Raw genomic sequence first — 27,667 nt, forward strand, 5'->3', positions numbered from 1 at the left:
CTTCTGATTTATACTTGCTTCGCTTCGCTCCGCAATAACTAGGTTTTACTGTAGTCCCCCGTACGGGTGACTCGAACCCTGCTGACGGTGGCGCTGGAGTTCGTATAGTAGCGGGGGGCTTCATGCAGGTAGAGAAAACAGATAATCAAAGCGACCTCGAGATGAAACCTAGCCATGCGAAAAAACCAATCAAAACATAGACAAGGGTGAAAACGAAAACTATATAGACGGTGTCATTGCCACCTTCTAAGCTTAATCCTCTTTATACCAGATTAGACTCCGTTTTACATACACAATGCCTCCATCCTCCGAGATTCATGAGCCAGCATGCACAGCCCAACAAAGGAGGGATTCAAAGACTCACCCCATGCGCAAGCGCATCATCATCTGCTGCGACGGAACATGGCAGTCCGCCGTCTCAGGCAAGAAAAACGTCCCATCTAATGTGACGCGTCTCTGCCGCGCCCTGAACAGTGTCGGAACCGACGAACACGGGAATCAATGGCAGCAAATAGTCTGGTATGACTCCGGAATCGGCACGACCTCAGGTCCTTTGGGACAAAGGATCGAAGGCGCCATTGGCCAGGGCTTAGAAGGGAATGTCGTCGAAGCGTATAACTTCTGTGTCCTGAACTACAGACCCGGAGATCAGATTATGTGTTTTGGTTTCTCGAGGGGCGCGTTCACGGCCCGGGCTATTGCGGGCTTAATCTCGGATATTGGTATTTGCTGTAAGAGGGATTTGAATCGGTTTCCCGATCTCTGGGAGGTCTATAAGAAAAATACACCCGGCGAGCGCTTCTATTGCAGTGACCTCTGGTTTGAGTGGATTGATGGAAAGGCTGATGAGAATCAGGGCGCTCGGGGTGAGACTTTCGTGTTTGAGAAGCGTCCCGAGGGTGACTGGGCTCAGGAGGGATCAAGGGACGTGGAAATTGTTGGCGTCTATGATACGGTCGGCGCTATTGGAATTCCGGAGGTACTGGGGATGACATTGCCATCGTGGCTGTTGTGGTGGTCGGATAAGAATGGATGGGAAAATGTTGGACTTTCACCTAGTAAGTATATTAAGATCTGTCTTTCCTTCTTGCCTCAAGGTGGTTTGTAGGGGCACGATAGTGACAGACGGTTCCAGATATCAAACATGCATTTCAGGCCTTGGCGCTCGATGAACACCGCAATGCCTTCTCGCCCACTCTGTGGTATCTCCATAAACTTGGAAACGTCACTTCAGATCAGATACAAACTCAGAAGAGAATAGTCGATCAGAAAGCTAAAAAATGGAACGATCTCTTGCAAGACGCAATCCGGATCAAGAGCAGCGGCAGGGCTAGTGACGAGGATGTCAACAACGCAGCCCGAAAGCTAAATGAGATGGCCACAGCCTTGAATCAGGAGACCCGCGTGCTCCTAAAGTTGGAAGATGACCACAAGCACCAGCTCCACCCCCGAACATTGACACAGGTGTGGTTCCCCGGTTATCACATCAACATCGGCGGGGGTTCGAGTGAAACCCTCAAAGACGAGGGCGACATGGAAGAAATGTCTAATATTACCTTCTCCTGGATGCTGGACCGGATCAAACCCCACCTGTCGCTCAATGAGGAGACTATCTCCGAGGAAAGAGAAGAGAGGGAACGCCACATTTCAACGCTTGTCGAAAATCCAGCCCCCGAGTCTTTGGAAGGCTGGACCCAACGCAAGGTTGCAGCAATAGCTTCAGCTTTCAAACTCAAGCATCCCTCCACGTCTCCCGTCCGGTCTGTGAACAAGCGACGCAGCTATGGCTGGGGAACAGGCCCGCTAGAAGACAGCTTTACGCTATTTTACTACGCCAACGGGTCTGAGAGGCGCCGGCCTGGAAACTATGATTCTTTTGACAAAGAGGGAAACCTACTAGGAGAGACATTTGAGTTTGTTCATCCAGTAGTGGGATTTAGGACGGAGCAGATCAAGGACTACACGCCGATTGGGCATGACGTCAAGTTTTCCCGTCGGAAGGTGATTGACGAGAAGGGCCGCCCTGGTTATGTGTATGACCTGGGAGATTGCCGCAAGCCCTTACCCGAGTGGCGCTTAGGCGGACTTGACTCTTATGAGAGGCTCGCCATTACTGGCAAGGCTGCATATGATTATGTCGATGAACTAGATCTATATTTGCAGACTGGGATCAAGACACCCCGTCGCTCTGTTTGGGGAGTGCGAGATATTGACCTTGGGATTGAAGTGCCTGAAGCCGCGGGCTTGCAACAGGGAGAGTTTAGAGCGGAGATATCTCGAACTAAGGAGATGCACTAGAAAAGCTTAGGGGTTTCATGTTTCATATATATCGGAGAGCCACCGGTATGATTTTTCTCCCACGTCTTTTGGAAATGGCTTTATGTATATTTTTTAATCTCCTCAAGAATAAATACAAATTCTACTGGCTTGGTCAATAATATTCCAGCATATAGAAATATCGTAGAAATACCGGGGCTGTCAAGATCCCCTCGGTACTTTTGTGGGGTATACAGCACAGACGTCATAGGGCTGAACGGTCCTTCCAAGTTTGGAAAGAAGGACATGGAGCTAAGAGAAAATATTCTAGGCATCACCGTTGTTCGACTCCATTCGCATCGAAGTCCCCGACGCGTGTCTCTACAAAGAAGAAACCCCGAAGGAAAGAACAGGGCTAACCCTACGTCAGCCCAGTCATGGATGGTATTTTCCACCCGTGGAACTTGACTGGAACACTCTTGAACTGCGTCGAATTTCTCAAGCTAGCTGCTGCGACCGTATCCTTTTCTACCGTCGGCATTATTTTATTCATTCGACAACCTCCGAGCCCCAATCGAGTTCGGTGCAAGATGGTACCACGCAAGGTGTACAATATGTGTCAAGAGCCGACAGTAACGTGGGAGTTGGCTCTTGACTCGTCGCAATCGCCGCAAGATGTCTTTTACAATCTGTACGAGAGCCGTGACGCGTCGGATATACTCGATCGCGCGGAACAATCAGACGTCGAAAATGAGTTAGAATGGGAAGCGTTGGATGAGCTGCAGAAAGCTCGCACTTGCGGGAACTTTGGGTCTGTGGAAACGAGTGATCTATTTTTAAAGGTGAACAAATTTCCTCTACCATTACGTGAAGAATCAATCTGACATATTTCGAGGTTTATCATGACGCCTTATGCTGTTTAGAAAATAACCCAATGTCAGGGGTCGTATCGCCCCGGCTGCTGGGGAGCACAGGAGTTCTACCACTGACCATTGTCGCCCCGCTACCCGATCTCTGTCGCCATTTAGCGAATTGCATTGCGCGCGCTGAACATGAAGTCTTTCTGGGTACCAATTTCTGGATCCACTCGGATGCATCGACATTGGTGACGAATGCCATCCGGGAACTCTCCAAACGAGCAGGAGAACGGGGACAGAAAGTGATTATGAAGTTGATGTATGATCGCGGAGATCCTCGTCAGGTGAGTACTCTTACTTTTGATATATATATCGCACACGACCTAGATATGATTCTAATAAACCACTAGGCATGGGAGAATAGACTGAGTGTCCACGAGGATCAATATGTCGGTGGAAAAGTGAAGCTACCTGCCGCGAGCGAGATCCCCAATGTCGATCTCCAAGTCATCAACTACCACCGGCCTGTCGTTGGAACGTTCCATGCAAAGTTTACCGTGATTGACCGGCGCATGGCTCTCATACAGAGCAGTAACATACAAGACAACGACAACCTTGAGATGCTATCTCATATCGAGGGCCCGATTGTTGATTCTTTCTATGATGCTGCTTTGCTGTCGTGGGGAAAGGCTCTCGACCCCCCCTTTCCACTTCTGAACTCCCCAGCCAAAGATGCTCCGATACCATGCCATGTAGGAAGGTACGACGGTATTTCTACAGAGCGTGGCGATACAGTTCTTCCTGAGCATACTACCGACTCTCCACATTATGATAATGACTTTGAACAAGAGGCCCGGAGAGTCAATGATTCTGTCTACCCACAAGGTGACGAAACGCGCACCCAGGCTGTTAGCCGTCATCTCAGTATGTGGTACCTGTGCACTATCTATGATAATATCTAACAACTCAACAGATACAACTATCCAGCTTGACACAACAGGCGATGCACCAGAAGTTGACCAGGATGATATGTTCAACCCTTATATGGTCATACCACGACACGAGCCCTTCGCAATGGCATTGGTAAACAGGGAACCATATGGATGTAAGTCAAACCCACAAAGATAAGCTCCCTCAGACAGCCGGGTATGACCCTAACTTTCAATTTCTTCAAGCTCCAAATCACAGCAGCGTCCACACTCCGCAAAACGCGGCGTGGCTGTCCGCGATCAACAACGCCCAGCGCTCAATCCTCATTCAGACACCAAATATGAATGCCGAACCTCTACTGGAACCCATCCTGGACGCCGTTCGCCGGGGTGTCGTGGTATCCTGCTATCTATGCCTTGGCTATAACGACGCAGGCGAGCTACTTCCATTTCAAAATGGGACCAACGAGATGATTTCAAACAGGCTGTACAACTCCCTCGAAACCGACGAAGAGAAGTCTCGTCTACGGATATGCTACTATGTCGGCAAGGACCAGACTCGTCCGATTCATAATAGCTTCAAGAAGCGCAGCTGTCATATCAAGTTGATGATTGTCGATGAGCAGATTGCGATTCAAGGTAAGTCCCAGATCCCATTACGACAATTTAATTTATTTAATCATCTTTCTAGGCAATGGAAACCTCGACACCCAGTCATTCTTCCACAGCCAGGAAGTCAATGTGCTTATTGATTCTGAGCTCGTTTGTCGTGCTTGGACGGAGTTGATAAATCGTAACCAGAATACTGCCAAATACGGCGCTGCAAGTACCAAGGATGGCTGCTGGCATGACCCGAAGACCGACGAGACTCCGCCGGGCTCAATGGGGCCTGAAAAGCGGAGGTTCAGTTGGGCTAGGGGAGCCATTGGCGCTGTACAGCGAGTGAGAGGTGTTGGTGGATTCTAAAGGTTATTTGTTTATGTAGAGCCGCATAGCTACTAAATAAATATTATTGGAGTTTCGGAATATCTCTTGTTATGCTTCCATATATCCTATACAAAATTATACATTAGTAAGTAGCTCCTCTTCTCAGTCACGTAGACTGTATACTTGCATCAGTTTTAACTTGTCCCCCCCCCCAAATACAGCGACATCTTACTGGGGGGCAGTGACTTCGCCCCCAGCTTATACTCCTATCTCGATGGCCTCCTTCCTTTTGCTGGTCCAAAATTTCCTTGCTGCATGATGAGGCTGTGTGCGCCCCAGATAACTCCACAGACACCGTAAGTCCAGTGGGGATCTGCAGTTTTATGTTCTGCAGACGGTTGGCCTAAAATTTTATTGATACTGTGTGCTTCTCCAGTGCTTTCCCGGCTTATAATCTATGACATCCAGGTTCCAAGGCACGCATTGGATACAGGCGATGGCCAGCCAGGCCGCTGCAAAGAGGAGCCCGGAGATTCCGACGCCCAGAATAAAGGTGAAGATTTGCTGAACAAGGAGCAGTACCATTGTGAGATTGAGAATTCTGATTATGGGCTAGTACTTTATTAGTATTGTGTGCTTCTCCTGGGACGATCTGAGGGTAGGGACACTGAACGTACCGCGGCCATATGCACTTTCCACTTATGGAGGAAGTCGCTCTTCCTAGAACATAAGCTAGAATCACCATTTGCGTGGTTTGCTGAAAGAGCTCGCCTAAACCTAGGGAGCGGAACTCGTAGATAGTTTTCTTCTCCCTATTCTTTTCCCTTTCTGTACTTAGCATTCTGATGAAAATGCACTCAATTCTTTTGAATCGAACGGGCACCTAACACTCCGGTGGTTTCCCGGCTTAGTGTTTGTGACATATTGATCTGCACTTCCTTGCAAGAAGCAGGGCAACCGAGGATGCAAGCAGTAAGTCTCAAGACCAACTGTGTGTGTCAAAGGTAAGCACCGTACAATTTGCCTTAGAGCTTGGGATAGCAGGTCTCACTCACGGAGAAAGAGACCAGATATGATAAAAAAGAAAAAATCACTCAGCTGCACCCAAGTAACTGGACGGACACAAGCGTTGATGAGCCAGTCCGCGAAAAGGAGCGCGGAAATGTCGAGGCCTAGAATGAAATGAAAATCTGATGTACAAGGAACAATGCCATTGTGAGAGTAATCTGATCGTAATGTGATTTTGCAAAATCAAGTTCACAGAAGGTAAAGAAAGGCTGAGGTTATCGGTTATATTCTAAAAGACCCTAAAAAAGATCGATAGAAAGATGATAATAAAGTGATGTTATAGTAGTAGAATGCCTATGGGAAGGAAGGCCTCGGAGTGAAACTAGGCAAGAGCGAGGGAAGTAGATTCAGGCAAGCACGCTGTCTTTTAAATTCTTTTGGACATTGTCTTTTCAATCTGTTAGTAGATGTCTTCAGCCTCTATTTGCCCACTCGAACTAGAGGTCACTTTAATAGGTCTATTTTGCTAACATTGTAAACAACCAACATTCTCGTTTAGCCATAATAATGTACGATGGCAATAATAAGACAGGTTAAAAGGAAGCAAGCAGACAAATAACCACATGAGCATATGATAGCGAGGTGGGTTCGTCCGTATTTCCAATGACTTCCCCAAAAGTCATTACTTGGTAGATACCATATGCTTTTGTGCCAATGCAGTAGGCTCATAACCTTCTTGTATCGCTGGCCCTTCAGATAGGAAAGGTTGCATGACCGTAAGGCCTCTAACGACTGAGGCGACACATTTTCAAACAAGACCCGTGGACTATCTTTCAGATCATTTGGATCGAGAGTCACTTCAGAAGCATCCGGCGAATTACAATAGATCTTCCATCGAGGGTCATCTGGGGTTAGAACAGGCCCAAGATTAATCCACGTTGTAAGGACTAGAGCCAAATCAGATCCATATTCACAAACTTCAATCAAGCAAACTGTATTGCATGTTTCACACGTAAAAGTGTAACTAGGGGCTTTCTCTCCAGTAAGATAAGCGTTCACCACTAGGTCAAGTAGTTCAGCACGCCTTAGACGCGAAACATGCGTGCAAATATAAATAATCTCAGAAGGATCTTTCGCATCGGTAATTTTCGGTCGAGAAAGTAGTAGCTTTGGTTTGCTGGAGTGAACAAATACCATATGTTGTGTTCTTATACAAAGCCCCAGTATCTCTGGATGCATATGCGCGTCGGTCGAAAAGAGAGAGGTGAATTCTGGTTCATCGGAGTAAGTTCGAACTTGGGTGTAAGATAACGCTTCAGTGCTGATTCCATACTTTTCTCCATAGCAGCATCTCTTCATAGCAAGCTGAATATGCAGAAAAAATACCCTATGATACACATGGAACCCGATCGGTCCTGGTTCACTCAATCTAAATTCTAACCTAGCAGGCCCTTCTTTCCATTTCTTAATACATGGAAGAGGACAATACACTAGGTCGTAAACTGAGCCAGATAGACCGAAGCATTCGGAGCCATCATAGTCATCATACTTATGAAGAATATGGCAAATGTGGCAAGTAAAGTAATTCGGTGGTAGATCTCGTTCCAGTCGGAGTAGAACAGGCAGTTTGTCAACTCCTAACAAGGGGGCGGAATTGATTCGATGGTTGAATATGGCGAAGAGTCGGCGATTGCAGAGTGAAATGCAAACCCAACCATCTAGAGGGAGGAAGTCGGTTATTGATAACAATAGCTCGACAGGAAGACCGGCTAGCGTATTCAGCTTAGGGAACTCTGAGGGTGGAAGACGCCTTCCCCATAATCGAGATACCGCTAGAGAGCAGATATCGAGGCCCGACTGCATGTTGTAGATGCTTAGCTCACGCAGATCGAGGTGAGGTGATAGCGGTAGTAGAATGAACGAAAGCGATGATAGATGGTTCTCTCAGAATCTTTGAAACCATGGAACTAGCTTCTTACTTTGCCTAATCGGGTCCATCCCGCCGTAATGCTTAGGTAGTTTGTCTAGTTTGTCTTCAATCTGTCATGTATAGGACTATTCAACTACTAGGGTTGGTTTTTGGTACTGGCAGTTGGAAAAAGGCAATTTAGAGATTTTTAATTACACTACTTATTAGCAATTGTGTGTTCCCTTCCATTCTATAGGTTGCTGACAAGTGTGGACCGCGACGGCACCTAGTAGAGCCAATAGCTACGCCGTGATAAACCAAGTCACATACGTTTGAGTAACCCTAAGACAAATAAACATTCGATATTGGCATTGAACAAGGCCGACGTGTACGACCGGATCATTCTAGGAAATCCACCGAGGACTTCTACAAGTGCCCTACACGAAATATAATATTGCCAATGCCAATAAATGTCAATCGTAACAAATTAGATCACCGCTAAAATACGCATCCATCCATAAATGTCTCGCCCGTACGACCAACCGATAGTCGACATAGTGAACTATGTCTACCATTACTCCCTCAACCAAGACGACGAAGCGATTTGGAAATGTGCACGGACAGCCCTGCTAGACGCAATGGGCTGCGCCATCGAGACGGCAGCGACGAGCACCGAATGCCGAAAGCTTCTCGGTCCCGTGATCGAGGGCACAGTCGTGCCGGATGGATTCAGGGTTCCAGGAACGGAGTTGCAGGTCGATCCGGACAAGGGGGCTTTCGATCTGGGTGTCCTGATTCGGTACTTGGATCATAATGATGCGCTTGGAGGTGCGGAGTGGGGACATCCTTCAGGTATGGCTTGTTGAAGACATGGGGCTGGAAATTGTGCTCGTGAGACTAAGATATGGATTGAATTGTAGATAATATCGGAGCTATACTCTCAGTCATGGACTGGCTGTCGCGTGCAAGCTTGTCTGGTCGACGGGTTCATCATGGTCCGCCGTTGACGATGCAGACGCTGCTCGTCGCGCTGGTCAAGGCATACGAGATACAGGGATGTTATCAAATGCGGAATGCGTTCAATGTCTATGGAATCGACCATGTGGTGCTGGTCAAATTGGCTTCTGCCACTGTTGTTTGTTGGTTGCTCGGGATGACAGATGAACAAGCCATGGCGACTATTTCTCACGTTTGGATGGATGGCCATCCAAACCGGGTGTACCGATCCGGCGAAAATACTATCCCGAGGAAAGGATGGGCAGCAGGCGATGCGGCGAGAAGAGCTGTGCAGTTGGCTCTACTGGTCCAGAACGACCAGCCTGGTTCGCCGGGAGCGTTGAGCGCGAAACCATGGGGGTTTTGGGAACGGACTTTTGGCGAGGCGGGGTTTATCCTTCCACGACCATTTGGATCGTGGACGGTACAGAATGTGCTGTTCAAAAGTATGCCGGTAGAAGGGCATGCTATCTCGGCCGTGGAGGCAGCCATTTTGCAAGCGCGTCGATTTCGACAAGAGGGGCTGTCCGATCCTCTGAAACAGATCCAGCGAATAGATCTGCGAACGACTGCTGCTGCTTTTTTGATCATTAATAAACATGGGCCGCTGCACAACGCTGCTGATCGTGACCATTGCATTCAGTATGTGGTCACCTTGGCTTTCTTGAAGGGTAGCCCACCAGAGGCTGCTGACTATTTAGACGAAAGCTCATGGGCGAAGAGCGAGGAGCTTGAAGCCCTGCGAGAGAGAATCATGGTGCAGCCCGACCCTAGGCTCACGGAGGACTACTTGGATCTGGACAAGAAGAGTATTGGTGCAGGAATGACGGTCCATCTCAAAGATGGGTCCTCGTTGCCTCAAATACTGATTGAGTATCCCGTAGGACATGCGCGAAATCCCAAAACACCAGCCGCGATACAAGATAAGTTTTTCCAAAACATGGGACTTATGTTCTCTGCAACAGAGATCGGTCGGATATTGGGTGCTGTTCAACGTCCAGATACTTTAATCTCGGATTTCATAGATATGTTTATCCAGCCATCCGTCAAGGCAAGGATGTAGAAGGCAATGCTATATGCAGGTATCAGGAGTTGGTTGTACTAGCCAAAAATAATGATCTTGTTCAGGGTATTTAGTACTGTCGTTCAGTTTCTTTTCTCAGTCGATTCTCCCAACTCCCCGCAACGTCAGATAAACATCTGTCCCCCATCCCCACAAACTTTGCACTGCAATGCTGCCACCGAAGTACTCAGCGTAGGCTCGGCTGAGAGGCAGCCCATAACCAAGACCTGCAATACTGCTGAGATGGCCACCGCTCGCAGAGATGGTATTCAAGGCATCCATGTTGCCGTTCTCCGAGCCCTGGGAGTCCATATCGGAGAAAGTCGTAAAACTGTACGACCAGATATGGGGCAGAACCTCGGCGGGAATACCACCACCACGGTCACGGATACGGATTGTGATACTCTGAGACGATGGGGCCGAGTACCCAATGATTTCATTCACATTGGCGCTGGCAAGCTTCGAATCAAGCTCAAAGCCAGCATCGATATCATTCGGGACCGACGGGTGATTTCCTGGCACATCTGGAGCAGCAGCTATTGTCACCTCGATGGGCTCACGCTCATTTCCATTTTCAATAGTAGCCCGGAATGCGTTCTTCAACAGCTCCGTGATAATGTACTCCACGTGTACAGGGATGTGAGCAAATGAAGCCTCGGGCTCACCTCCAATCTTTAAATGCGGTCGTACCCCGTACTTGAGCTCACAGATCTCCCCAACAAAATCCTCGCATATCCGGATGATGCGTGCCGGCTGCAAAGCTGTGTCAATGACGCCTATATAGTTTGATGGAATCGAGTTCTCGGGCGCAGGTGCATCAGCACCATCGACTGGGTTATCGTTGATGGGCATAGATGCATAATGAAGAGCCAGATGCTGCTCCGCGATCAAGCGCGTACCGATACGCGCACGTAGATGCGTGTCCAAAAAGCTCGTCACATCGGCCGGGCTGACATATTTCCTGCACTCCAAAAACCCGCGAGCAAGGACCGGGATTGTGTTTGTATGGGTATGTACGAGGTCTGCCAATACATCCCCGAACTGTTTCTCTTCTTCGAGAGTCGTGATGCGGCGCTGTTGATATGGTAAGAGGGTCGAGAGCGAATGGAGGTAATTGTGGTAGATTTTGGAGACATGAGGGTTTGACACGACGATGAAAGGGAGATTTCGTAATGCGTGGATCCGAGAAGCTAGTCGGGCGGGTAGGAGGGAGAGAGTGAAGTTGGCAGAGGCTAGTAGAGCCTCTTTGTTCAATGGTGGGCGGCCGTGTCTGAGGGATGGACATGAATTTAGCACATTTTGATTCGGCTTTGGTGTAAGTTATCTATATCAGACTGACTTTAGTAGGTCCGCAAGTGTCAACGGCCGACGGGGACTCGCAGCCAGCTGCGCAACATTGTCTTTGGCGACATCAAATGGGCGACCAGCCCAGTTTTGACTCTGCGTGGACGATTGGCGACAAATATGAGGTCGCCCAATTGGAAGAGCCCGGCGACTAGGCCGAAAAGGCATATTTCTAGCTATTGAGGTTGTCATTGTGAATTGTAGATCATAGGGAGCAAGATAAGTGGAAGTCAGAGCCCGGGACGGAAGATCTGCACCGGCGGTGCGGATATCATCGGTCCAATTGCTGCAGATCAGCACGAACCTCCAAAGTCGCTATCTCACCGGTGAGAGGTGTATTTACGTGAATTTATACTTCGGGTGTTATACAGGGCTTTTTCAAGTTTAAATTCATACGCAATGTGCACATCTTCAATCTGATAGTTGGATTCAGGAAGATTGATCATCTGTATGAATACCTGGAAAAGATAGATAATCATGAGAAGTACATTGCATGGCGGATGAAAGAAGGTCGCATAATTGGTATCAAGCCATCTTGTCAAAAAAGAACAAGAAGAAAGAAAAAGAAAATAACCCCCGGATATCAAGCATGTCGTGTTTCCATTCAATCATAAAGCGGACCACCCACAAGGACTGCAGTCCTCGGTCCTAGTCATGTTGACTAGGGACATCTAGTGAGGGCTCACTGCACCGTCTTGCTCAATGTGGACATGTTCAGTAGACTTGAGGGTCTGAACGGTGTCATCGGGGAACTCAACACTAGTATTGATCCATATATCAGCATGCACCTCGATAGTATAGATCAAACCAGCACACTTACGTGAAGCCTTTGATGATGCTGTACTCATGTCTGATGACACCACCCTTCTCCCTGGCGAAGGCCTTGGCCCTGGAAACATTTGTTAGTATCAAGGCATTTGAGATAATTGGTAATGGACACACTTTTCCAGCTCCTCAACGGGGGCGTTGGTCTTCAGAGTGATCTAGGGAGATGTTAGTCCGGATACTTTTGAAGATCAAGCTAAGCTCACATTGTAGAGAGGCATGATTTCAAATAGCAAGATATGTGTCAAGATGGAGAACGTGGAGAAAGGGAAGAGGAAAAGTAGAAAGAAAAATAGAATTTATAGAAGAGAGGGGCCCGAGGGGAAGGCTACGCATTTTTTTAGGGGAAGGTGCGTTGAAACAGGTACCCTCCAATCATTTATTCTCATTCTCATTCTCTCCTTCACCTTACCTTTCTTCGCGTTGTATAGTATGTATCCTGTATACTTCGGTACTTCCGTGCTACTTGAAAATGTCGTGATTGGTCATACATGCCTGTCTGACATGGGATGGTGGCTTCTACAAACTCAATTTCTGAAAGCCAGATTCTCATTAAATCCCTTGCTTGAATGGCTTTATAATTTCCTAAATACTAATCCTAGTCCGGCCTACAAGGGATGTTGTAAAGGGGGGAATTGACGTTGATGTAACGGTGTGAGGCAATGACATCATATCTAAAGAATCGCGGGGCAATATGTGTAGCGACAAGAACCCTTCAATAGACGACTCTATAATTTATTTTGATATTCTTACCCTAGTGTCCAACATAGCCATCCTCTTCGCGGGGAGGCATCTGCATCCCATGCATTCCCTTGTACTTAGGGCTTTCTGGGGCCTTCCACCCTTCCAGGACCTTGTCATCTGCCAGTTGGTATACCGCTACACCCAGCGGACGACAAGTTGATCCCATATCACTTTCTTTATCATCCCAACCCCAATTGGACAAATCACCTGAGCATATAATTAGTATTGAAATGAGACATTCGTATAGGATGGTGCCATACCGCCAGGGCACGCAGATAGTGCGCAGAGAACATCCACTTCTGCAAAGAACTCGAAGTACTCACCCGCCTTTGCAGGGGAGGTCTCCATGAAGTATTTTCCTTCCTCATCCAACCCTGTCACCTGAAACACATTCAAGACATCATGGACATCTAGCTCCGTCAATCCATACGGGACAACGGAACGAGTCAGGTTCGAATGACAGTGGAAGTCAAAGGTCTCTCCGCCCATGAGCAAGTTCACATAAGGATCGCATCGAGTGCCCATCAAGTCATGCACCCGCCCACCAAACTGCGTAGTTCCGAACACGACATCCGGGTTCCGCTTTCCATCCGGTCCAAGAACATCATGCAGCTGCCCGCCACCCAACGAGTCACCCGTGATCGTCACGAGAGGCCGCAGGTACGGCAAGTTCGACCACAGGCGATCACCCACTGAGACGTGGGTGGCGTGGATCTGCCGGGTACGCGCAGCCCACATCCGCTCTCGTGGGTTATTTGCGTTCCAGATGTTTAAGTCGCCCACCTGTGGTCCCTTCGGAGTGGTCAGGCGGCAGATGTGGCCGGCAGGGACAACCCATGCTTGAGCAGAACACGGTCTGATAGTGAATGATTCCTTCGGGATCCGTGCAGAGGGGCTAGATGCAGTTTCGGAGATTGAACGGTACAACTGGGAAGTTGCATGAACCCCCGAATCAGGTGGTGCTGTGTAAGCTGGGGGTGGCCGGCGTGCAGACATTATATGCAGTTGGCGGGGTAGTTTAGAGATTGGATGTTACACAAAGATTTATTAGATACGGAGAAACATTGAACTCATAGGGCCCGCGGGCAGGATACATGGTGAATTTATAGGTATGGGAAATCGGGGGTTTTCCGATGTCGAAGCTTGGTCAGCCCTTGTACTTTAGATTAGGTCCACGGGTACAACGACTTCTGCCCCGCATGATAGGCGCGGAAGGAAATTACATCCTCTGGTTTTTAAGAGATGTTAGATAGCGTTATCGCACGGAGTCTAACACTAGTAATCCACACTAAAGGAAAGCTCAAGCAGCGGAGTCTTTGAGGTAGGGCATGGCTCGGAGTGGAGCCACCGGGCCGGTACATGTGATCACGGGCCGGTAAATGATAAGGGTAACTGATAATGATTTATGCCTTAGGCCAGAGGGATAAGTGTTGATGCCTTAGGTTACACAGCTCCAGATCCCCTGACTAAGGTTTATCTACTCCGCTTTGGCAAAAAAATAATTACTGCTAATTTTTTGACCGTCGTTGGGAACAAGTCGTCTACCTGGATTGCGCTTGCCTTTCTTTCTTTTTCTAATAAAAGGAGTGGATCTGTTGAGGTATTATACCTCTTGACAGATAGCATGGAGCAGCAGGCAAACAGGGCGCATCGCCCTGCCAAAGAGAAGAAGAAATTTGAGGGTACGGCGAGATCGTTCTAATAAAACTGCAATTTTGCTGTCGAGCCCATGCTAACAATGTTTTTTTCTTTACAGGTGCTAATCCAAAAGCATTCGTCACTTCCAGGCCTGGAAAGCTCAATAAGCAGGCTGCGCGATCGCATGATGTATGTATATGGAATTTTTCTACCGGTCAATTGATGCTAACCCGGACTTCTCCTCTAGGTCAGAGAAAAGAGACTTCATGTCCCCCTCGTGGATCGTATGCCCGAGGAGGCTCCGCCAGTCGTTGTCGCCATCGTTGGACCGCCGGGAGTTGGTAAGACAACTCTGCTCAAATCTCTGATCCGCCGCTACACCAAGCAAACCCTCAGCTCGCCGCAAGGCCCGTTGACCGTTGTTACGACCAAGCGCAAGCGTCTCACCTTCATCGAATGCCCTTCCGATTCTCTTGCGGCCGCGATCGATGTTTCCAAGATCGCAGATATTGTGCTTCTCATGATTGACGGAAATTTTGGATTCGAGATGGAGACCATGGAGTTTTTGAACGCCTTATCGACGGCCGGTATGCCGGGTAACGTCTTCGGTATTCTTACTCACCTTGATCAATTCAAGAAGCACAGCACTTTGAAGGACGCGAAGAAGCGCCTGAAGCACCGTTTCTGGAGTGAGCTATACGCGGGCGCAAAGCTCTTTTACTTGTCTGGTGTTATAAACGGCCGTTACCCCGATCGTGAAGTGCACAACCTTTCGCGATTCTTGTCCGTTATGAAAAACCCTCGTCCGCTCGTGTGGCGCAACTCGCACCCTTACGCGCTTGCAGATCGCTTCTTGGACATCACGCCGCCTACCCAGATCGAGGAAAACCCGAAGTGTGATCGCACAGTCGCGCTCTACGGCTACCTGCGCGGCACCAACTTCCCCTCTCATGGCGCCCGAGTCCATGTTCCTGGTGTTGGTGATCTGACTGTTGCCAATATTGAGGGCTTGCCCGATCCATGCCCAACTCCCTTCATGAACCAGCAGATCGCCAAGGCAACGGGAAAGTCGAACAGGCGCAAGCTTGGCGAGCACCAGAAGCTGCTTTTCGCTCCCATGTCTGATGTGGGCGGTGTCCTGGTAGACAAGGATGCAGTTTACATCGATATCAAGACCAATACCTTTGACCGGGACTCGGACGAGGATGAGGAGGATGAGGAACGCCGGGGTCTTGGCGAGCACCTTGTTGTTGGCCTTCAGGGCGAGCGCAAGATGCTGGGTGAGGCCGATCAGGGTGTTCGTCTCTTCCGTGGTGGTGAGGCCCTCGATAAAGCAGACGACGACGAGACGGGCCGAAAAGATCGACGCCGTGCCCGCGTAGCCGTACCCGACCAAGATGACATAGATATCCCCGAAGGATCCGATAGCGAAGAAGAGGCCGATGAAGATATGGACGAAAAAGATGTGACAGACGATGAAGGCGAACTCGACATGTCCGCACCTGCAGACTTCGAAGCCCGCTTTAAGGCCAAACAGAACGGAAATGCCGGTGGAGAGGAAGAAGATATGGCATTCGCTGACAGCGACTCTGACCTGGGCTCTATCTCTTCGGTCTCGGATCAGGAAGTCGAGAGCGGCGATGAAGACGAGGATGAAGACGAAGACGAAGACGAGGATGAAGATGATGAGGAGGGTAATGTTCGATGGAAGGAGAACATGCTCGCTAATGCCAAGTCTCTCCATGGAAAGCGCCCTCCTTTCCGAGTCACCGACCTGTCAAGAATGATGTACGACGAGTCGATCACTCCACTTGATGTCGTGAAAACATGGCGCGGTGAAGATTCCGATGATGAGGAGGAGGACGAGGAAGACAAAACCGCTGACGACGAAGGCGAGACCTTCTTCAAGAAGACAAACAACGAGAAAGAAGACCAAGCCGACTTCCGCGCCGTTCCAGAGTACGACTACGATGAGCTGGAGCGGAAGTGGCGGGACGAGGAGTTGCTTGAATCAATTAAACTCCGCTTCATCACTGGCAAACTGTCTGGCGGTGCCTCGGATGACGAGGATGGTGATATGGACGAAGATGACGAGGATGAAGATGAGGGCGACGGTGATTACGAAGACTTGGAATCTGGCGAGGTTTTCAACGGTATCAAGGAAGACGGTGATGAAGATGAGGAAGAAGAAGGTGATGAGCCCGGAAAGGCTGCTGACCTCGAAGCTGAGCGTGAGCGAAATGCCAAAAAGAAGGAAGAACTGAAGCTGCGTTTCGAGGAAGAGGACCGTGAAGGTTTCGGAAAAGTTCAGGACGGAACGCATGATGGTATTGATGGCGAGTTCGGCGAGGACGATTGGTACGATCTGCAAAAGGCCAAGCTGCAAAAGCAGGCCGATATCAACCGCGCCGAATTCGATACACTCGACCCTGCTTCGCGCGCCCGGGCTGAAGGTTACAAAGCCGGCACCTACGCACGTATCGTCCTTGAAAACGTACCCTACGAGTTTGTCTCTAAGTTTAACCCTCGCTTCCCTGTCATCGTTGGTGGTCTCTCACCTACTGAAGACCGATTCGGCTACGTGCAGATCCGGATTAAGAAACATCGCTGGCACAAGAAGATTCTCAAGAGCAACGATCCATTGATCTTCTCGCTTGGTTGGCGTCGCTTCCAGACCATGCCTATCTACAGCACCTCCGACAGTCGGACGCGAAACCGTATGCTTAAGTACACACCTGAACATATGCACTGCTTCGCTACCTTCTACGGTCCCCTTGTCGCTCCCAACACCGGTTTCTGCTGTGTGAACTCATTCTCAAACAAGAATCCTGGTTTCCGCATTGCCGCCACTGGTGTTGTTCAGAGCGTGGATGAGCATACAGAAATTGTCAAGAAGCTTAAACTCACTGGTCATCCTTACAAAATCTTCAAGAACACCGCCTTCATCAAGGACATGTTCACCTCTGCGCTCGAAATTGCCAAGTTCGAAGGTGCATCCATCAAGACTGTCTCTGGTATTCGCGGTCAAATCAAGCGTGCGCTATCCAAACCTGATGGCTGTTACCGTGCTACGTTCGAGGACAAGATTTTGATGAGTGACATTGTCTTCCTGCGTGCTTGGTACCCCATCAAGCCCCATCGCTACTACAATCCTGTGACCAACTTGTTAGACCAAGTCGATGGCGAAAAGGGTGATAATGGATGGCAGGGCATGCGCTTGACTGGTGAAGTCCGTCACTCTCAGGGCATCCCCACCCCTCAAATTAAAGACTCGGCCTACAAGCCCATTGAAAGACAAGCCCGTCACTTCAACCCGCTCCGCGTGCCAAGACAATTAGCCGCCGAGCTTCCCTTCAAGTCGCAGATCACCAAAATGAGGGGCCACAAGGAGCCGACCTACATGCAGAAGCGTGCCGTTGTCCTCGGAGGCGAGGAAAAGAAAGCCCGTGACCTCATGCAGAAGCTCACTACCCTGCGCAACGAGAAGCAGGCCAAGCGATCCATCAAGCAGGAGGAGCGCCGCAAGGTCTACCGCGCTAAGGTGGCTGATGGTCTGGAGAAGAAGGCCGAGCGCGAGAAGAGAGAGCGCAATGATTACTGGCGCAAGGAGGGCAAGAAGCGCAAGAACCCCGATGAAGACTCTGGTGGCCGTGGACGCGGCAAGAAGCGCAAGTGATCTATTTGTTCTTGGGCATGTCTTAATCTACTTGGGTCTTTTGCATAGATGGCGTTTGGACCCAAAACCTGTACCTACATTATGTTGGATGTTTATTATATCAAAACTATTTCATGAATGCACTACTGTTTGCCCAGGCTTTATTCTCGTTACCTCCTCCCATGCTGTCTACATTCGCTACGGAATAACAATGACCGAACTGCTTCTCGCCGTCGGTTGGCCCCCGATGCCAGGAGTAGAATGCCTGACTCACATCAAAGTTACCTACCCAGAGCGTTCCCGAAGCAGGAAAGTCCTAAACAAACCCAGGATTTGAAGGTTCATCCTACTTAATGTGGTTTAGTAGGTGAGGTATTACCATCGTCCCGACACCGCATCGGGTAACGGAAACCATCTCAAAGCTTCATACTCCGTCCATAATGAGTTCCGAAACAAGCTTAGTAGCACTCGCAGCTGGGCTATATTATCCTCGTGAATTCCCCCTATCTTCACTTTCCAACTCTCCAACTACATCCATCTTTCATAAGCTCCATCAAAGCTTAGACTTCATTACATCTTTCCCAAACATCAAACAACAATTAGAAAGACATGGCTCCTATCTCAGGCCTTGTCAACGACAACATGCTCTCTCCTCGGGCTGAAAAATACGAGGTTGACACGGGGAAGGAAGTCATCCTCACCAAGCTTCTCCTGGGGCTCATCGTGGTCGCCTTCGGTGTGTTCATGGGGTGCACAATGTAAGTACACCATCAGTCCAATGGATCCAAAAAGAAATACTCATAGCTCTATTAGCTGGGTTAAGTTGAAGCCCAGGTATGAGGCGGAGTGGAAGCCGAAGCTTAAGCCCAAGCTTCAGGACTGCAGGGAGAAGTATGAGGGCTGGAAGGAGAAGATGGGGGCCTGGCATGGCCCCAACGAACCAAGTAAGTTGATCCCATCAACAAAATGTACTTGTTCTTGATGCTAATGTTCCTTACAGAGGCGCCAGCGCCTGCTCATGTGGCTCGCCACATTTCTCAGACTCCGGATATCGACCGGATCACTTGTGATCTGACTCCGAAGTACCTGAGAAAGTCGACGGCCATCGTCTAGGGGACTTGGTGTTGGCTCAGTGCTGGTAGAGGTATCAAAGGCCTGCCAGACTGATGCCTGGATTGATATGGAGTACGGAGGAATGGGTTTCTTTTGTCTTTTCTTTCTTTTCTTTTGTCTTTCTTTCTTCTTGCTTTTCTTTAGGGCTTAGATCCCTCTCGGCTTATTTTTACTTTCCGTTGAGTTGTTGTTGACATGTCTGTCGTCATTGGAGTTGAGTCATTGTTCGGAGCATATTTCCCATGACTCCATGATGTTGTATATTTTATCATTAATTGAAGCTCCAAATTTGATTTCTAAGGGTTTTCCTTACTTGTGTGTTATAGGTAGTCTCATAGATGTTGGAGTCGTAGCATAGTCCGAAGTATAGCCCTTTGTAAACCCACTTACAACCATCTCTGGCCATCTTTACATCGGAATGACCATATAGTGATGATTTGAGAATATTCTCTTCCTAAATAAACTTATTGAATCAGATGAAATTGGTCTAGTACCATCCACGTGACCGCGCCTCACACGCGTTGTTCTAAGACCAGCCTTCCCTACCAACTACTCAACGGGATTGCTTTTGCTACTAGCATATTGTGGCGTATCTATATACAAAAATAGTTCTTACTGCTCGCATTCTTTTTTCCAAACCCCCGTCGAGCCCTTCATCCGGGGTCAGAATCACGGTGGAGAACCCCATTTACCGCCTCGTGCTGTCGCAACCCTTGCGCGCGTACTGGTCGATCGCCACTCGATCGGGCAGACGCTTCTGGTTCCCACAGTACTCCCACGCGTCTTGTTGAGATCTCGACTGTTAGTTGCATCTAATTAACTTGGTATCGGACCTTCCCGGCCCAACTCTCAATGTGGTGACTTGGCGAGACAGGACATGCATGTTGAGTGTTGAGATCGTGCCGCGTAAACTCGCGATTAAAGCTAGATCGCGCGTATTTGCCGATTGTCGCTATCCCAGCTTCTTTTAATCTTCCACGCCCCACCCTTGATCATGAATGACGGTCGCAATGCTGTGTCTAATCGTGGGGTGCTCCATGCGGAGGCCAGTGCGAACACCTACTCTGTGAACAACGCGACGCCTCCCGTACCTCACAAACCAACGACTCCAGCCAAGACGCGAACCACACAATCGCCGAAACCGAAACCATTGTCACTACAAATAGATGGCTTGAACGTCGTTATCCCCGCTCCCGGCGAGGGTAACTCGAACCCAGCCTATATCGAATCCTCGGAGCGCGGCAGCGATACATCGGGCGATGGCCGACGACTAGACCTTTCCGCTAGCACCGTCACAGACTCTCTTTCCAGCTTTCCTTCCTCGGCCAATGGTAATAGCCAGTCGACAGAGTTCGGTAACTCTCATACATTGAATGGACATACATCGATACCGTGGGTGGATCCGGAGTTATTGGAATCCCAACTCGCCCCGCACATACAGCCGGTCAATGGAGGCGCCTCAGTAGATCGATGGCAACCCTCGTTATCGCCGATCAAAGCCGGCAATGTTTCTATATCACCGCCACCATCGCCAAAGCATTCGCGCACAAGGTCGAACTTTGATGCTCGCTTGGCCCCAGGCCAGAAACGAACAGCCGCCGGCGACTTCAAATCCACTTTAGATCCCCCCACAGCTCACAGCGCCGACGCGAATGGAGCTGCACGACAACGTTCAAAGAGTACGGGCTCGTCAGCTCATGGGAGTAGGATTGCACAGGTAACGCGCCCACTCGCTCATTCAGGAATTATAGCTCATTTATATTTCCCAGTTGTCGGTCCATATCCGTACACGTCTATCATACGCGGCTGCCAAAGTAGAGCAGGCCCGACAGTCGCGTGAAGCCACCCCTCAAACCGCACTGCGCACACGCAACATGCCATTGAGCCCGAGTGACAAAGCATCATTACCGGCAGGAAACTCCACGCATTTTTTACAAGATTCCCAAACATCATCCAACGGAAATTCCCGTTATTTCCCGAGCCATAACCGCTCGCGATCAGCATACTCATCTAATCAATTCCTTCCAATCCCCAAGCTAGCACCGCCTGTGGATATCATTGCATCAAATGGTCATAACCAGCGCCGTCGTCCCAGCCCTAACGCAATCTCCAACCCTTCCAACCGCAGCCCTATCTCCCACCATCGACGTCACCATTCGCACCAAGAGAACGGACTCACCCCACCACTCAACGGCCAAGCGGTCCTAGGGCCAGGAACGCCCTCGCTCTCATCATCCCACACACACGCACCACCCACACCGAACGCGTTCTACAGACTCCGCACCCAATCCCAAAACACACTCATGGAACAAGACGCAATTGAAACCCTGATGTTCATGTCCAGTCCCGAGAACTCGGGTTATCGTTTCAGCCCTCGCCCGCTGCAACCAACGAGCACGCAAAGCAGCCAGAACGAATCGGTCCACGCTTCCAGCAACGGAGCTCACCCCGATGGAAGTCAGGGCTCCCAAAGTTCCGAATCTCACAATGGTCGTGGGCTAGAAAGGAAACCGGGACTGGAAGCTCATGCTGGAGATGATATTGATCGCCTTTTGGATCAGATGGATAGTGATAGCGATGATGAAGATCGGTATGCATCGTATCGCTCTGGGATAAATGGTGCACATCCATTTAGAGGGCATCAACGCCCGAGGTAGTTACATTGTTTTGGTCTAAGATTTCGGGATTTTGCATGGAACACATGGTGGATCATATCATGTACATTGTTTTAGCATTGTGGGGATTTTTGAATTGCTGAGCGTAGCCATGCTCCGATTATAGGAAGCGTACGTTGATACGACAATTTATTTGTTGTAATGAGAATTCAGACCGGTCTATCTACCTAGGTAGGCCTGGATAGTTGATAATATGCATGTATGATGTCGTTGGCTCTAATCCTCCACCCTAAAATGCTGTGATTAAATTACTCTTTGTCTTGTTCGGGGTTGGTATGCGTTGTAGATCATTTAATGTGCGAGTTCCTATGATTCCATTAGTCTCAAACAGTGTGTATGAATGAAAGGCATCACCTACACTTGCGAGCTTGCTCCTAGCTCGAATCTTGGGTCCGTAGAAGATCAGCACCCAGGGAACCAGAGTCAAAGCAGCACCCTATTTCGATCCAGTCAGTCGATTTCTTCTCTTGGTGTTAATTGCCACAACTTACAAGTCCTCCTAGCAGACTCGATGCCTCTGGATAACCAAGGTTGGTGAACATGGCATTCGTAACCAGTGGAAAGATACCACCGAGCAAATTCCGACCTAGTGAGTAAGACGTTAGCAAAATATCATCACATACAAATCAACGACCCATGGAAAAGCTTACAACAAGACTGCGCCGCAATCGCCGAACTCGCATACCGGTGATATGTATCAGCGAGGTAATTAAACGTAGCGAGGTAAATGGAAAAGATGCCCATGGTAGCACATCCAATCGCCAAAGCAGGCACGATCCAGTGAACAGATGGGAAAGAACTCCAACCGAACCAGAACAGGCCAATGGGCAGAAGCACGGACTCGATGCAGACGAAGTGCAGTCTGGCCTCGGGAGAAGTGGAGTTTTTACCGAAGCGCATGGCGATGCGATCTTGATAGATACTGATGATAGTGATGAGGATGGTGCCAACACACATTGAGGTGAAGACGGCGCCGGTTTGCTCGATTGTGAAGTTGTAGTTTGTGCGGAAGACGAGTGGTATGGAGCTGAATTGGAGGTAGAGGACTGCCCAGCTGAAGGAGACCCATAGGGAGAAGAAGAAGACCACGGGTTCGGTGAAGAGCATGTCTAGATTAGGATGTTAGTTTTTCTTTCATTCATTAGGGGATGGTGGACTGAAGGTTAGCGTAGACTTACGGAATGGTCTGTACAGCGAGATCTGGATCATGGTTACGATCGATTCTCGTTGCTCGTCGCTCTTGACTTTCCACCTGATTCGACGAACGCATTTTTCTTCAGACGCTTCTTCGCCCGGCAGTATTACACCGTGATGGCCTGCTTCTTCGAGTCGCTCGTAGTACTTGTTCAACGTTGCGGCCTTGCGGCTTAGCAGGACACTGCCGCGCGTTTCTCTGAAGAAGAAGTAGATGATAATGACAAAAGCAGCGGACACAATTGCGTGCGAGTAGAACACCCAGCGCCATGTGGTGCGGGAGATGATTGCGCCGGAGATCATCGGTGCCAGGCCAGTACCGAACAATGCAGATGCCGAGAAGAGCGCCATGGGCGTGTTCCGATCTTGAGCATGATAGATATCGCTGATCACGCCGCCGACCATAGTGGAGAATGTTGCTGTGAGGCTTCAAGTCAGTATCAATTGAATGCGACCATTCGGAGCAGGCTATACATACATCCACCCACACCCAGGAAGAAACGAGCTATAAGCAATCCAGCAAAGGACGGCGTGCCTCCACAGCCGATTAAACAGGCTGTTAACATAGAAAGTCAGCATATGCCGAGTAAAACAGCGGAGTAATACATACCAACGAAGAGAATCCCACTGGCGATAAAGATCGGCCTCCGTCCATTAATCTCAGAAAAGGGAGCCAGCGCCATCGGCGCCAGGGCAAACCCACAACAGAAAATCGTGATGCTCAAATTGTAAACGACGGTACTGACCCCCCATAATTTAGTTAGTTCCTCTGATGCAGGACTGACCTCGCCCGCAGCATAACCTGCTAGCGCAGTGACCCCGCAAGCGATATAAGTCATCATGGACTTGCGCCATTTTGGCCACAGAAAGGGAGAGATGAATTTCTCTAGACTGGGCGCTTCTGGTGGTGGTGACTGAGCGGGGCCGGGTGGTAAAGTAATGCATGGGGTCGGTAAGGGTGTCTCTAGCTCTAGATAGCGGAATTCGATATCTTGAGATCCGCATAGAGACTTGGTAGTCTCCTCGTTTCTTGCCATGGCTGTTGTTGATTGCGGTTTAAGTGAGTCAGGCGTTGTAGATGCCATGTAGTAAATCAGAATGATCGTTGGCAAGAGTTTTCTAAGCTAAGCTTCTAGGGCGTGGAGTCCAGCTAAGACAAAACCGGAGAAAGGACCAAACCCCGAAATATTATCATCTCTCCAATTTGATATTATCATCCGAACCACATTGCTTGTGGACTAATGTGGATCCTGTTGATCATGTATACGACTCTTTGCAGGTTAATACTAGGTCCGACCATGTACGGAGTACATTGAGACAAAGTTGGGCTGTTGGTGGAACTGATAATGCTCCATCCGGAAGACGTGGGGCCCGTGCCTTGGCGTCGTAGTCATAGGCATATCGACTACTGAACAAGGCCTAGCTCTTTCTCCTTTTTTGACGGTGTTTCACGTCATCTCGATGATTTGAAGAGAATAAGACTTGCTGATTTCAGAATTAGAAGAGTAAAATAAAGAAACCAGTATTAAATGACGGTTCCAGCGTCGCATCGCGAGTTCATAGATGCGAATACGGGGTATACTCCGCAGAGGCAATTAACCATTGGCGGTCACGTGCATGAAATTTCTCCAATTCGGAGACCTCGGGATTTGCACCGATTCGGTACAGCCCATTAATCATCGTGGGAATCGGCAGACTAGGCCAATAAGTGCTTGGCGATGCAAGACCAGTACAAGGTTCATGATATTCTGCTCGATTCGACCTAGTCCGTGGTAGTATTTGTGGAGGTACTTGTGAACCGGGCACACCAGGGAATAATGTCCCTGTCAGACTCACCGGAGTTGTGCACCAAATCCCCGAGACCATCCAACCCTCCACGTCATGTTCACCCCCAATGTTGAATAGCAAACCCTATCAGTGTCAGCGATGCCCGAGGGCATTTGCCCGGCTAGAGCATCTTCAAAGACACGATCGCTCACGTATGTCTTCTGGACCTCGGACCGAATACTCCGTCTAATATCCCCCCAGATACCAAGGAGAAACCGTTTGTTTGCGTTCAATGTCCCAAGGCCTTTACACGCAAGTACGATATATAATTTCAGTATATCTATTAGTTCCATGTACTCACCATTCTAGGGATCTGCTGGCTCGTCATGAGCGTCTCTCTCACAACCCTGATGCCAGTCCAGCCAGCAATAACACACACACGACCTCCCCCGCAAATCCTTCTCCCTTGGACGGATTAAACTCCTTGGCATCTGTAGTCAACCACGCACAATCTAATCCTAGCGCTCTACAAGGGCCTGTCGACCATTTCACATCATTGTCGCCAGCCGTACACCGCCCGGTGCTGGGTACTCAGTTGGCCAGCATAGACACTCCTTCTGAAAGACCCACCACCCCATCCCCTGGCCCGGATTTTGGCTATGCTCTAAGTGGCTTTGGGCCGGCATCATATCAAGCTCATGACTTCACCTCGTTTTTGGATAGCGTCCCCTTGCCAAATCATCCGTTCTCTCCGGCTTACCAGCCACTCCCGCTATTCCCACCGTTGCACTTCTCCCCGGTGCCGGAATATGATCAATCTTCTGATCGAGGGGCGCTGACCGAAAATACTCCTTCCACTCCTTCCAGCTCTGTACTTCCCCGAAATGACACTCAGCTGCCCTCCCTCCAGCCGGAGGGATATCATCACATCTCCCCCGCGGCGCGCCAGCCCACGGGATTCGTACCAGTCACGGCGGAATGCCGGGAGAAGTTCATGAATATGTTAGCCGACTACGCCAATGTGGTCCCAGATCCATCGATGCCATCTCGACATGCGCTGTCCCGATGTTTGACCGGGTATGTAACCGGTTTTCACGAGCACTACCCAATCGTGCATATCCCGACCTTCGATGTAGATTCCATGACCTTACCGTATTTCCTAGCGATGGCGGCATTGGGTGCACGGTATTGCCGTGAGCCAGACACTGCATTTCGTCTCTATCAGATTGCCAAACCAGTGACTATGGAACATGTTCGCCGGGTCTTCCAGTCGGGCAAGCTGCCCCCGCCCGGCCTCAACGCGGCCGACGACATTGGTACCCTGCAAACTGTGCAAGCTTTATTGTATATGACCTCGGTGTCGTTATGGTTTATCAACAACCCCCCATACCACGAGGCGCTGTCGCTTCGCAGTCTAATGGAAATAGTCGTCCGACAAGGAGGACTCAACCGGCTACCGGAGCAGGACGGAACATGGAGTAGCTGGATACGACGGGAATGCGTGAAGCGCACGAAACTAATTGTGTTCTGTTTCTTCAATATCCACACTATCGTGTTCGACGTCCCACCCATGATTCTCACTGAAGATTTCACACTCGAACTACCCAGCACCGAAAAAGAATGGCAAGCCCCGCGCTCAGATCTCTGGCAGATAGAGCGCATGAAGAGTCCTGGCGAGCCAAAGTTCCAGGATGCCCTTTCCGCCTTGTTTAAACCAACCAGCAATGTAGAGCGGTTTTCTTCGCTCGGCGGCTACGTGCTAATCCACGCCATCCTGCAAGATATCTGGCTCATGACGAAAGCGGGCCGACTGCCCGTGTCACGACGGAACCGCTTCACTCCATCTTCAATGGCACCCACACCCGAGCTCGTACACGTCGAACAGGCACTAGAACGCTGGTGCCAGTGCTGGGAGCGCAACCAAGAATCCTCCGTTGACCCACTCAGCCCGAACGGCCCGCTATCCTTCACATCAGCAGCGCTGCTTCGACTAGCCTACATCCGACTCAACGCAGACTGCGGCTCAGCCCGCCAACTGCAAACCTGGGATCCCGTGCAGATCGCAACCAGTCTCCACGACAACCTCGCCGTCCGACGCGGCGACCGTCTCACACGCGCTGCACTCCACTGCGCACATGCCCTCAGCACACCTGTCAAGCTCGGTATTGGATTTGTCGCGCACTCGCAGGTGGCTCTGTGGTCGAATCAGCACGCTTTGTGCTCCCTGGAGTGCGCGGTGCTATTGGCTAAGTGGCTGGAGGCGATCACGGTGCCGGATCCGGACCCGGGGCTTACGGAGCAGGAGACCCGGTTGCGAGATTTCGTGCTCGAGATGGTTATGGAGGTGGAGCATGGTGTTTCGAGGGAGTGGCTGCTCGCTACTAATACACGGCTCAGTGCTGCGGTCACCAGGTTGTGGGCGCGGCTGTTTACGGCGGATTATATCTGGGAGATGGTTTCTTTGATTGGGAAGTCTTTGAATAGCTATGCGGACTTGCTAGAGCAGTAGTATGGAGTTTCAGTTGCTGTGCTTGCACTCTCGGCGGTTAGGGCCAATTGAACGGTAATGATCATTATAGCATCGGACAAAGGCGTACTGATCATAGTCATGTCGGTTAGCATCTCGGCACTTTCTCCTTCTTGTCCCCACAAATTCCCCGCCATAGGGCGTACACCGGAATTAACACGGGGCCGGTGATTCCCTTGGATCTCGGAGTTTGAGGGCTTTTTGACGTGCCACCACCCTTCCCCACTTCCGTTTGCTAGG

General features: G+C 49.7%; 11 protein-coding genes across 11 annotated transcripts; 7 read left to right on the forward strand and 4 right to left on the reverse strand.

Moving 5' to 3' along the window:
• Nucleotides 1-295: 295 nt before the first annotated feature.
• Nucleotides 296-2,298, forward strand: LCP9604111_5791 (T6SS phospholipase effector Tle1-like catalytic domain-containing protein; the record flags this gene model as incomplete). The annotated part of the gene is made up of 2 exons (XM_039073640.1): nucleotides 296-1,058; nucleotides 1,136-2,298. The coding sequence occupies 2 exons, from the start codon at nucleotides 296-298 to the stop codon at nucleotides 2,296-2,298; spliced, it is 1,926 nt and encodes a 641-aa protein (XP_038928302.1).
• Nucleotides 2,299-2,693: 395 nt separating this feature from the next.
• LCP9604111_5792 (IQ calmodulin-binding motif protein) lies at nucleotides 2,694-5,008 on the forward strand (the record flags this gene model as incomplete). Its single annotated transcript, XM_039073641.1, has 6 exons — nucleotides 2,694-3,098; nucleotides 3,152-3,457; nucleotides 3,524-4,037; nucleotides 4,087-4,218; nucleotides 4,289-4,681; nucleotides 4,734-5,008. The coding sequence occupies 6 exons, from the start codon at nucleotides 2,694-2,696 to the stop codon at nucleotides 5,006-5,008; spliced, it is 2,025 nt and encodes a 674-aa protein (XP_038928303.1).
• Nucleotides 5,009-8,407: 3,399 nt separating this feature from the next.
• Nucleotides 8,408-9,945, forward strand: LCP9604111_5793 (putative 2-methylcitrate dehydratase (PrpD); the record flags this gene model as incomplete). The annotated part of the gene is made up of 2 exons (XM_039073642.1): nucleotides 8,408-8,738; nucleotides 8,807-9,945. 2 exons carry the CDS (start codon nucleotides 8,408-8,410, stop codon nucleotides 9,943-9,945), a joined length of 1,470 nt encoding a protein of 489 aa, XP_038928304.1.
• Nucleotides 9,946-10,041: 96 nt separating this feature from the next.
• Nucleotides 10,042-11,481, reverse strand: LCP9604111_5794 (alpha-ketoacid dehydrogenase kinase family protein; the record flags this gene model as incomplete). Its single annotated transcript, XM_039073643.1, has 2 exons — nucleotides 10,042-11,215; nucleotides 11,285-11,481. 2 exons carry the CDS (start codon nucleotides 11,479-11,481, stop codon nucleotides 10,042-10,044), a joined length of 1,371 nt encoding a protein of 456 aa, XP_038928305.1.
• Nucleotides 11,482-11,960: 479 nt separating this feature from the next.
• LCP9604111_5795 (uncharacterized protein) lies at nucleotides 11,961-12,335 on the reverse strand (the record flags this gene model as incomplete). The annotated part of the gene is made up of 4 exons (XM_039073644.1): nucleotides 11,961-12,048; nucleotides 12,110-12,178; nucleotides 12,232-12,272; nucleotides 12,321-12,335. 4 exons carry the CDS (start codon nucleotides 12,333-12,335, stop codon nucleotides 11,961-11,963), a joined length of 213 nt encoding a protein of 70 aa, XP_038928306.1.
• A 533-nt stretch (nucleotides 12,336-12,868) lies between these two features.
• On the reverse strand, nucleotides 12,869-13,854 carry LCP9604111_5796 (urea carboxylase-associated family protein; the record flags this gene model as incomplete). Its single annotated transcript, XM_039073645.1, has 2 exons — nucleotides 12,869-13,065; nucleotides 13,119-13,854. The coding sequence occupies 2 exons, from the start codon at nucleotides 13,852-13,854 to the stop codon at nucleotides 12,869-12,871; spliced, it is 933 nt and encodes a 310-aa protein (XP_038928307.1).
• Nucleotides 13,855-14,482: 628 nt separating this feature from the next.
• LCP9604111_5797 (GTPase BMS1) lies at nucleotides 14,483-18,172 on the forward strand (the record flags this gene model as incomplete). Its single annotated transcript, XM_039073646.1, has 3 exons — nucleotides 14,483-14,540; nucleotides 14,615-14,685; nucleotides 14,744-18,172. The coding sequence occupies 3 exons, from the start codon at nucleotides 14,483-14,485 to the stop codon at nucleotides 18,170-18,172; spliced, it is 3,558 nt and encodes a 1,185-aa protein (XP_038928308.1).
• Nucleotides 18,173-18,793: 621 nt separating this feature from the next.
• LCP9604111_5798 (uncharacterized protein) lies at nucleotides 18,794-19,264 on the forward strand (the record flags this gene model as incomplete). Its single annotated transcript, XM_039073647.1, has 3 exons — nucleotides 18,794-18,909; nucleotides 18,965-19,095; nucleotides 19,152-19,264. 3 exons carry the CDS (start codon nucleotides 18,794-18,796, stop codon nucleotides 19,262-19,264), a joined length of 360 nt encoding a protein of 119 aa, XP_038928309.1.
• Nucleotides 19,265-20,258: 994 nt separating this feature from the next.
• LCP9604111_5799 (uncharacterized protein) lies at nucleotides 20,259-21,921 on the forward strand (the record flags this gene model as incomplete). The annotated part of the gene is made up of 2 exons (XM_039073648.1): nucleotides 20,259-20,981; nucleotides 21,034-21,921. 2 exons carry the CDS (start codon nucleotides 20,259-20,261, stop codon nucleotides 21,919-21,921), a joined length of 1,611 nt encoding a protein of 536 aa, XP_038928310.1.
• Nucleotides 21,922-22,230: 309 nt separating this feature from the next.
• Nucleotides 22,231-24,170, reverse strand: LCP9604111_5800 (uncharacterized protein; the record flags this gene model as incomplete). The annotated part of the gene is made up of 7 exons (XM_039073651.1): nucleotides 22,231-22,245; nucleotides 22,298-22,375; nucleotides 22,431-22,525; nucleotides 22,590-23,048; nucleotides 23,118-23,552; nucleotides 23,612-23,689; nucleotides 23,744-24,170. The coding sequence occupies 7 exons, from the start codon at nucleotides 24,168-24,170 to the stop codon at nucleotides 22,231-22,233; spliced, it is 1,587 nt and encodes a 528-aa protein (XP_038928311.1).
• An 857-nt stretch (nucleotides 24,171-25,027) lies between these two features.
• On the forward strand, nucleotides 25,028-27,409 carry LCP9604111_5801 (transcription factor domain-containing protein; the record flags this gene model as incomplete). Its single annotated transcript, XM_039073652.1, has 3 exons — nucleotides 25,028-25,112; nucleotides 25,162-25,216; nucleotides 25,270-27,409. 3 exons carry the CDS (start codon nucleotides 25,028-25,030, stop codon nucleotides 27,407-27,409), a joined length of 2,280 nt encoding a protein of 759 aa, XP_038928312.1.
• Between the last annotated feature and the right edge of the window lie 258 nt (nucleotides 27,410-27,667).

This window comes from Penicillium roqueforti, assembly GCF_015533775.1.
Source record: "Penicillium roqueforti strain LCP96 04111 chromosome Unknown scaffold_14, whole genome shotgun sequence".
Classification (NCBI taxonomy): domain Eukaryota; kingdom Fungi; phylum Ascomycota; class Eurotiomycetes; order Eurotiales; family Aspergillaceae; genus Penicillium; species Penicillium roqueforti.